Here is an 11,070-nt window from a genome sequence, read left to right on the forward strand (position 1 = left end):
AGCAACTTCTGAAGAAGAATCAAAAAGCATAGAATCTTATAATAATATTTTGCTGGTAGTTTCAACAGATGGAGCCAACAAAGTTTGCGAGGGAAATATTTTTAGTGCAATATAATATTTAATGAGAATATTTTGCTATGACTGCTTAAATATTCAGGTGAGCGATACAGGCCCTCTTGGGCCTCTTGTTATTTGAATAACCAAGAGTCATTGGTTATGATATTATCCTATAGCTTTATTTAGACATATTTAGTATATTTGACCTTGGTCCAATCTTAAGCTTAAAAGTGTGAGAATAGCAGGTGACCGATGCAGACCCTCTGGGCCTTTTGTATCGTATACCAGTACAGAAAGTGATGACGTCTTATACCGCAATGTTTTGAGCAGTAATTGCAATTCTAACTTCTGATTGGCATTACTGCGCAATGTTGTGTTTAGTACAAAATTGTTCTATTTTTATTCAGAACTAAAAAAGTCTTAGGAATAATCCTGATTCTTTTCAGGGTTTTACCAAAAAAACTGTTTGCACTTTTGTGCATACAGGTTTTTCGGTATATACTATATCACCCCAAACATGGTCCTGGTTAATCCCTAATAAGGTCACCTGAAGTGTTTGGGTGATGTTTGGAATTGTGTTCCTCATTGTGTCCGTCAGATTCTAATTAAACGTTGGGGTAAAACTGTCATACGACATCTCTGAAATTGACGAATGAATATAGTCAATCCTTAGGTTACTAGATCAGAATTTATACTCATGAAGTGAAAATAGAAGTCTTTTTTTCCAAATGGTGAATTTCTTATATTTCATGGGTAATAACAAAACATATACCATGGGAGTATGTACAAGCATGTCAATGAAAAGTTAGAAACCAGCACTTCAGTCTAGTTTTGTAACGATCTTAGCCTTAATACAAGTACATCTGTAGATCATCTCTGCTCAATCTATATATAGTGTATAGTTAGTGAAAGTAATTGACACGTTATTTTTTTTTTAGGTCCATCACCGGCCAAGCAAGCAAAGACAAGAGATCAAGGCCAGCAATATTCTACAGGTTTGTGATACGTACATGTTCAGAGGGATGTAAACACGTTAAGTTTGGTTGTGAATTCTATATTTGTAGAGGGATGTACATGTACACACAAGTGCACGAAAATATTTTCAGTGACGCCCATGCATTTACAGGTCTACATACCTGGTAATGGTGGAACCATTACAATTACAGAAAGAACAGGAGCTCAGGTCACACTTTATGTTATCATCATACATCATTCCACCATTGAATTGTGTTTTTATGATTATTTATGTAAGTTTGACAGCTGCAGTGTTATCCACAGGCCTTTATAGCCAGACGTACATCTGGTTATATTTTACTAGCAGGTTGTTTTCTGAATTTGAATAAAGAAACTAAGTATAGTGGAATGTTTTGAAAAGATAAACAACAGTCAGACCAAGTGCCAGAAAGCCAGTATCTCCACCTTATTGTCAATATATAGGAATACTTGGAAAGTCCAACTAGCTCTGTCTCTGGCTTTAAGTCACTGGACATTCAGTCTGTAGCTAGACTATTGAAATTAATTTCAAATTCTACCCTTTTAGTAAATTGTAATCCCACTTCAACATTATCATGTGATGTAAAAGAATCAGAAGACAATTACCTTCTGTCATGTATACATGTGATGATATCTACTAGTGTACTAGATCTGTCATGTATACATGTAATGATATCTACTAGTGTACTAGTTCTGTCATGTATACATGTAATGATATCTACTTGTGTACTAGTTCTGTCATGTATACATGTAATGATATCTACTGTACTAGTTCTGTCATGTATACATGTAATGATATCTACTAGTGTACTAGTTCTGTCATGTGTACATGTAATGATATCTACTAGTGTTCTATAAATGTAATGATATCTACTAGTGTACTACAGTTCTGTCATGTATACATGTAATGATATCTACTAGTGTACTAGTTCTGTCATGTATACATGTAATGGTATCTACTAGTGTACTAGTTCTGTCATGTACATACATGTAATGATATCTACTAGTGTACTACAGTTCTGTCATGTATACATGTAATGATATCTAGTAGTGTACTAGTTGTGTCATGTGTATATGTAATGATATCTACTATTGTACTAGTTCTTTCATGTATACATGTAATGATATCTACTTGTGTACTAGTTCTGTCATGTATACATGAATGATATCTACTAGTGAACTAGTTCTGTCATGTATACATGTAATGATATCTAGTAGTGTACTAGTTGTGTCATGTGTACATGTAATGATATCTACTATTGTACTAGTTCTTTCATGTATACATGTAATGATATCTACTAGTGTACTAGTTCTGTCATGTTTACATGTTATGATATCTACTAGTGTACTACAGTTCTGTCATGTATACATTTAATGGTATCTACTAGTGTACTAGTTCTGTCATGTATACATGTAATGATATCTACTAGTGTATTAGTTCTGTCATGTATATATGTAATGATATCTACTAGTGTACTAGTTCTGTCATGTATACATGTAATGATATCTACTCGTGTACTAGTTCTGTCATGTATACATTTAATGATATCTACTAGTGTAGTAGTTCTGTCATGTATATATGTAATGATATCTACTAGTGTAATAGTTCTGTCATGTTTACATGTAATGATATCTTCTAGTGTACTAGTTCTGCTGTGTATACATGTAATGATATCTACGATTGTACTAGTTCTGTCATGTATATATGTAATGATATCTACTAGTGTACTATTATGATCTATAGTTTGGTAACCGACTTGTCAGGTTGAGATTACTGTGTAAGATTTAAGTAGTAAGAAAATTTGTCTGGAATAAATCATCTGTTTATAATTCAAATTGTATCTTACCTATTTAATGTAAATCTCTTATTTTACAGAAATCCATCCTGACTTGGAACCCATGATAGGTGAGTCTTATCTATTGGATTGGACATGGTTAGAGAAGAAACGCAGCAGATTTCCTTAAGATTTGGACAAGAATTACATGCATCATCTAAACATATATGACAAGTTTTATAGTTCTTTTAGAACAAGAATCTTGGTTTTCCAAAAGAGTAGACTTGATAACCAAATTGAACACCAATCTGATAAAGTTTATTCTTTCTCTGTTTCCACACACTACGGTGAAGGATCTAACGACAAGTTCATAGCAGGTCATGCTCTGGTGAATGTAATTGCAGCCATTCATTGAAATGCCCTCCAATAGTCTCAATATTTCAAATACATATAATTAAACATGATGTTTGTATTGAAGGTCACCAGAGGAATGACCCCTGATGTCATGTCATCAGATCTTACACCATAGATATTGTAGAGGAACAGAATGAAAGATTTTTTGTTAAAATCATATTGGAATTTTAAGCTCATTAGGAACAAAGTACTGGTGAGCTTTTGTGGTGGTGCTTCATCTGTCGTCGTCTCTGTCTTCGATCAATTTTTGCTTTGAATGACATATCTCCTAAACCGTTATGCAGAATTCAACCAATTTCTAAAATCCTTACGCCAAGGTAATCAAAAGATTTATAGATAAAGGATAAAAATGTTGTAGCATCTTCAGCCCTTCAGGGTCAAACTTTACTCAAATTAAGAGCTGATTCTTGGTGGTTGAGAGTTAGGATCAAAAGAGGTTGAATTGGAAGTTTAACTTTAAATGACATATCTCTTCCCAAATTACATGGCAGGTTTTAAGCTAATTGCTGTGGTAGTGTCCTTTACCCATGGGGATCAAATTTAAAGCAAATAAATGCAATTGATATAAAGGGCTGACCCTCCTTTAGGCACACTCTTCCCAAACTATCGGCCAGATTTCAACTAGATTTCTAAAATAGCTAGGTGAGGAATTCAAGGCCCTTAGGCCTCTTGTTCTGTAACAACTACAAGTTACGTAATTCATGATTGTAACAGAGGTCATTTTTCAATGCAATGTCTCTGCTCGAGATTAAACCTCAGACCACCGGCTTACTAGTCTGACCCTCTACCTATCGGGCTAAAAGGAAATACTCATAGCTCATTTGATAGAGCACAAGACAAGTAAACCAGAGGTTCTGGGTTTGATCCCTAGCAGAGACGTTAGAAATGATTACTTCTTTTAGGATAAACATGCCAAGACATAGTTAAACATATAATTGGAACATAAATATATAAACATAATGTAGAAAGAATTTCAATTGATTAACATTCTTTGACTGCCGAAAAAAACACATTTTGTGACGTCATACTAAATGTATTTGTGACGTCATGATTCTCTGTGATTTTGAAAGGTTTGGAAACTGATTTTTGCTTACATAATGTTTTGTGAGAATGAAGTTTCTAAAGTTGTGTTGATTGCGCATCCTAACCGGTTACATAATTTTTTCTATGATTCGTAAAATATCTGTCGATATATTTTATGATAATACAATTAATTTGTTCATTCAACTCCTCCTTTGCAAATGATTCAACAATATTCTATATTTGAAAGTAAAATGAAAAAACTCTGACTTACAGATTAAAGTTATGTAAGTTTCATTCTGAAATATCAGTTTCACACAATTAAGACTTCTCACCCTATATTTTCTATTTTTTTCCCTTCAGGAACAGCCAAAGCCAGAATTAAAAAAGAAAAAGAGGAGAAAAAATTCTACCCCACCAAAGGTTTCTGTGATGCTAAAGACAAGCTTCAAAAGAACAGGGTTGTTGTCATCAAGGGAAACACGGGGGACGGTAAAACAGCAATCGCCGTTCAACTCCTTCATTGGCTGAGTGAGGAGCAGCAAGCCGGACAACCCCTACAAATTCACAAGATTGAAGATTTACGATTATTGGCCCCAAAATTAAAATTGATCACTTATATTGATGATATTTTTGGTGAGAAAAATGTGAGTAAAACGGATGTACAAGAGTGGAACAAAAGAATCTCAGATGTAGAAACACTTTTTGTAGATAAACAAACCCAGACCAATTTTCTCATCGTTACTATTCGTAATGAAGTATTCAATTCTTTGCAAAAGCGTTCTCCTGGAACAATTTTAATCAAAGATAACATTATTGATTTAAGTTCACATACATACCAATTTGCAGAAGAAAAAAAAGAACTTTTAGAGCTGTATAAGCCAAAACACTTTTCATGGACAGATCAAGAAAAAAAACAAATTTCAACTTATGCACCAAACATTGGATTCCCACAATGTTGCCAGCTTTTCTACAATTCTGAAGAATTGCAGAAAGAGCGAGTGAGATTTTTTGAAAATCCTTTTTATTTCTTGAATGAAGCATTGTCAAGATTACAAGAATGTTCTGCACTTTTGTACCTCTTCCTCAATGGTGGAATGATAAGAGTAAACGATCTTGATCCAAACAGTAAAAAAGTCGATGAAAAATTGCTGGAAGAAGCTTTTGAAATCAATTTGATTGATGGTGAAGATTACCGTACAAAATTGACATATAAGAAAAAAGTAGGATTTGTAAAAGAAACTTTGGAAAAGTTGTTAGGATTTTTAGTAGTGAAGGAGACACATTTCAGGTTTTATGTGGACTTCGTAGCGAAGGAGAAACATTGGTCTGTTGAGGATGTGTACAGATTTAATCATGATTCTATATATGTTGCTGTTGCATTTTTGTATGGAAAAGTCACACCGATTGGCTACATACAGAATTGTCCCAGCAAATCCCTCAGTTATCTAACAACCTCAGAGACGACTGCTAACATGATTGTCATATCATCTGATCATTATACAGAAATGTGTGAGCGTCTACTCCGAGAATTTGAATGTAAGGAGTATCTATATGGTACTAGTATTGGCTCTCTAGATGTATGGAATGATCCTGTATTTGTTGAAAAATTTGTCAAGTTGTTGATTGACAGAAAAATTGATAAACTTGCTGTGTTGAATAAAGCATGTTTTTATGGTGCAGAAGCTTGTGTTTTATATCTTCTGTCGGAAGGTGTAAAACCTGACAAGGATACAGCATTGTTATTGGTTAATGAACATTGGAATGATGGTAACAGACTAGTGTGTTTACTTAGGAAAATTGTTGTATACTTGAATGATAAGACAAAACTTGATGTTTTAAATAAAGCATGTACTTGTGGTGCAAAAGAATGTGCTTTATATCTTCTGTCGGAAGGTGTAAAACCTGACAAGGACACAGCAGTGTCATTGGTTAGTGGACATTGGAATGATAGTAACAGACAAGTATGTTTACTTAAGAAAATTGTTGTATACTTGAATGACGAGACAAAACTTGATGTGTTGAATAAAGCATGTTATTTTTGTGCAGAAGAATGTGTTTTATTTCTTCTATCAGAAGGTATAAAACCCCACAAGGACACAGCAGTGTCATTGGTTAGTGGACTTTGGAATGATAGTAACAAACAAGTATGTTTACTTAAGAAAATTGTTGTATACTTGAATGACGAGACAAAACTTGATGTGTTGAATAAAGCATGTTATTTTTGTGAGGAAGAATGTGTTTTATTTCTTCTATCAGAAGGTATAAAACCCCACAAGGACACAGCAGTGTCATTGGTTAGTGGACATTGGAATGATAGTAACAAACAAGTATGTTTACTTAAGAAAATTGTTGTATACTTGAATGACGAGACAAAACTTGATGTGTTGAATAAAGCATGTTCTCGTAGTGCAGAAGAATGTGCTTTATATCTTCTGTGTGAGGGAGTAGAACCTGACGAGGACACAGTGATGTGTGTGGTGGAGGGACGGAGTGAGGAAGTGTTACGTAAACTACTCCAATACGATGTCACTCCTATAGCGAGGGATTTTGATTCTAACAATGTCCTACATTGGGCGTGTGTGTATGAGAGAGACGAAATGGTGACGTTGTTATGTGACACTTACCCACACTTGGTACATGACACTAATATGAGTGGATTTACCCCGATCCATGCTGCGGCGTTTGGAGGAAAATGTTCTGTGTTTCAGATAGTGGAGAGGTATGTACTTAACTCCTTATATAGAGTTGAGGACCAACAACATAAGTGTGAGTCAGTCGATAGTAATGTAGTTCATAGGAACTGTGTGTGTGCTCAGTACATGGCTCAGTTAGTGGATGTCTATGGGGTAACGGTGTTATACTGGAGTAATGTGACTGGAAACAAGGAGCTTTATCTATATTTATGTAAGTCATACCCAGCACTAACTGAAAAAAAGCACCGCCTTCATATTCTAGATTACGATATATTAGCTGGGTATATATCTTCTTTGGGAAACACTTAAGACCTCAATGGAAAGGATCAGGTTTTAGACCAGAGTTGATGAATTTAAACTCTGATGTTTTATGATCGCTTATGATTGTGGTGTTATAGGTTGTTTTAAATGTTATTAAAGTATTGCATACATAATGTTCATACTTACCAACCTTCTCTGTTTTAGGAGGAAGACCACCGATTTTGGGCCCTATAATTTAGCATTTTCAACCAATGAATTTGCTAAACTATTCCTATTTTCAAAGATCTGATGATTTCATTTGAAAGAACAGTTCAAAAGATACCATTTAAAAGTGTAATTTATTCTCTATGGTGGACACACATTCATTTACTTATGCTTTTTAATTCTGAGAATGTGTAATCTCCCCCAATGAGTATGAATGTTTAGTCCTGTGGATGAATGGAACCTAAACAGCAGGTAACTTTGACAAATTGTTGATAAATTAGAAAAATATCAAAATTAATTTAAGTTTAATTCTTTTGCAAGGAGTGTTAACTAGTATAAGGATGTCTCCTTCGGACTTCAGCACGAGGGGGTGAGGTGGAATTGCGAGGTGGTTTGGCTTCACAGATGACAGAACGGACTTTGTCAGGAGTGATATATATGACTGTTTGTTCAGGCATAAATTCACATTAAGCAATGCATATCATGCATGTTTCTTAATGAGATACAGATATAAATTCTAACGCTTCCTTGGCGAACTTCCAGAATTTGTTCGCAGTGTAAAGACGACATTCAACGTCTAAAAATATCCTCGTGTAGAGTACCACATATACATGATACAGCTTGATAAAATGGCTGTGTTAAAACACATGATACTTGTATGTTTTCTTGTATATTTTCAACCATAATGTTTTAAATAGATTTTTTTCATACACCATTATCATATTATATAGTCTAGATTAATATCATTTCCTTAAGATATATAACCAATTGGTTTTTTTTCCATGCACTTGTGCTGGATACTTGCTATATTTTATGCAATAGTGAAATTAAATACATAAGATACATTTGATATTTTTATTAATATGACTTTTAATTTTATCATCTCTAGATGTAGTTATTATTCCCTCGCAACAAGGTTGTGGACGGGATATAGCATTGGTTTTGTACGACTACTTTGGTAATTCGTACATACATATAGTAACATTTTGTCATTGCTTTAAAGGATCTTGATCAAACTCCAGACATTGGCTAGGCATGAGAAATACTTTCAAGTTTGAAGGACCAAAGGTTAAAGTCATCATTACTATTTATAGAATTTCTCATCACTCTGGCAACTTCATTCCTGCACGAATTTCCATGAAACTTCATTAAAGATCAACTTGTGAGATTACATGTACATGTACCTGCAAGTTCGTTATTGAGGTTCCCAAGGTCATGGTTATCGTTACTATTTATAGAAAGTATTTGTAATCGCTTTAGTGAATTTATTTCTGAACAGAATTTAATCAACATAATATGTCGGTCTAGTATGAGAACCCCTATAAGTTCTTGTTTCAGGGAGCCAGGGTCAAGGTGACTGTTACGTTTTTGTATGCCCACCTGTAATGCAGGGGTGTATTATGGTTTGACGTTATTCATTCGTCTGTCTGTCCGTACACATATTGTGTTCGGCTCATAACTTTGTAACCTTACTTGTATCTTTATGAAACTTTATTGGATTGTTGACGATAACCTAGATTTAGCATGACCTGTTCACAATATCATGTCTGACTCCTTCATTTGTCATTTTTTCTTGGACATACAAAACTTATAAGATTGTTCCCCAAGAGTGTGTCATGAATTTGCTCCAAGGTCATGTATCCAAGGTCAAGGTCATGGGGTATCAACATCTTCAGACTGTTCACACAGATTTATTGTTTTAACTTTTTGTATCAATTCAGCTGTAGAAGATTGCTGCTCATAACATAGGGTTGTGTCATGACCTGCACCCAAGGTCATTTCCCCAAGGTCAAGGTCATGGGGCATCAACATCAATAAACTGTATCTAGTCCATAATTTATGATCTTCTGAATCTGTGTCCTACTTCATAAGATTGGTGTCCAAAATCCTAGAGTGTGTGATGACAATGATACAAGGTAATTTCCCCAATGTCAAGGAGCATCAAAATCTTCATGTGTCCATAAGTTTTAGTACATTTAATAAAAATGATTAATTTCAGTTGTCTTTTCTGTATTCTACCCTCATTGTCCAACACAGTTTGAACCATAACTTGATATAATATTTATCTGTCAATATGTTGATCATAATTATACACATGAATGATATTCATTATTTTAACTTCAATGTGCTACACTCTTTTTGAAATTGCCAAGGTTGTTGAAAAGATTACCATAAATAGGAACCTATGTTGTATTTCCATTATATCATGATGCTGACATATCATGAACTTGTTCAGTAGTGCCTATTTTTATAGAACATTTTTGTAATTGATTAAACAACTTCATTTTTGAAAGAATTTTGATCAAACATCATGCTTTGAACATGTATGAGACCTCTCGAACAAGTTTTTGGTTCAGGATACCAAGAATAAGGTCAACATCACTTTTATAGAAAATCTTTGTCATCCCTTTAAAACTTCATTTTTCAAAAAGTTTTGATCAAACTTTATATATTGGACAAGAACTAGAATACCATACCATGAACAGTTTGTGGTCCTGAACAGATTTCTATCAAATTGCATTTTAAAAAACAAATTTCATTAAAAAACTGTTGATGAATATGTAAACATACACATGAAACAATGATGCAGCTCGTCCAGGACTCTACAATTGAGTAGACAGGTCAATAGGTTAGAGTAATTGTATAATGATCTGGAGTCTTGGTTTTGAATCCTGGCCTGGTCCAGTTGTAATAAGTATGTTAATGTAACAGTATAATGATTGGAAGTTCTTGGCTCAAATCCTGGCCCAGTTGTATTTTTATGATCAGCAGGTTTGGGCTACAGTTTAATGATCAGGAGTTCAAATCCTTACCAAGTTGTATTTTTATGCTCAGCAGGTTCGGGCTACAGTTTAATGATCAGAAGTTCAAATCCTATCCCAGTTGTATTTTTATGCCCAGCAGGTTCGGGCTACAGTTTAATGATCAGGAGTTCAAATCCTAACCCAGTTGTATTTTTATGCCCAGCAGGTTTGGGCTACAGTTTAATGATTAGGAGTTCAAATCCTGGCCCAGTTGTATTTTTATGCCCAGCAGGTTCGGGCTGCAGTTAAATGATCAGGAGTTCAAATCCTGACCGAGTTGTATTTTTATGCCAAGCAGGTTCGGGCTGCAGTTACAATATACTGTTACCTTGGAAACCTTATTTTATCAGTCTGAACAATGAGACAGATATAACATGTGTATGTACTTAAGAATTAAATATACTTAACATGGAACACGATTCTATATAAAGTGAAAAGAATGTTTTAAGCTTACATGATGTAGAATGTTTCTTCAGGAATGTGTACATCAATTTAAATATTCTAAAGTAATGTATATATGGGTATCGTATTATAATAGAGAAAACAGGTTGTGTATCTTTGTATTATGTATATAACAATATACTGTTACCTTGGAAACCTAATTGTATTAGTCTGAACATTGAGACAGATATAACATGTATATGTACTTAAGAATGAGATATAATTTACATGTAATAATATTCTGTATAAAGTGAAAAGAATGTAATATGTTTCTTCAGGAATGTGTACATCAATTTAAATATTATTGTATAATGTATATATGGATATCGCATTATAATAGAGAAAACAGGTTGTATGTCTATAATTGAGAGATAATAGTATGGTAGTGAAATGTAAATTTTACTG

At 34.0% G+C, this 11,070-nt stretch overlaps 1 protein-coding gene across 1 annotated transcript in view; it reads left to right on the plus strand.

Annotated features, from left to right (window-relative positions):
• The window catches only part of LOC110450736, a 26,161-nt gene extending 18,798 nt beyond the window's left edge, over positions 1-7,363 (plus strand). Inside the window, exons 5-9 of the mRNA XM_021498416.1 lie at positions 996-1,052; positions 2,927-2,956; positions 4,623-5,798; positions 6,657-6,981; positions 7,354-7,363. Of these exons, the coding sequence (XP_021354091.1) occupies positions 996-1,052; positions 2,927-2,956; positions 4,623-5,798; positions 6,657-6,981; positions 7,354-7,363 (1,598 nt within the window). The remainder of the gene's footprint in view (positions 1-995; positions 1,053-2,926; positions 2,957-4,622; positions 5,799-6,656; positions 6,982-7,353) is intronic.
• The last annotated feature ends 3,707 nt before the right edge of the window (positions 7,364-11,070 follow it).

The sequence above is a fragment of the Mizuhopecten yessoensis genome, unplaced genomic scaffold, assembly GCF_002113885.1.
Source record: "Mizuhopecten yessoensis strain PY_sf001 unplaced genomic scaffold, ASM211388v2 scaffold5459, whole genome shotgun sequence".
Classification (NCBI taxonomy): Eukaryota; Metazoa; Mollusca; class Bivalvia; order Pectinida; family Pectinidae; genus Mizuhopecten; species Mizuhopecten yessoensis.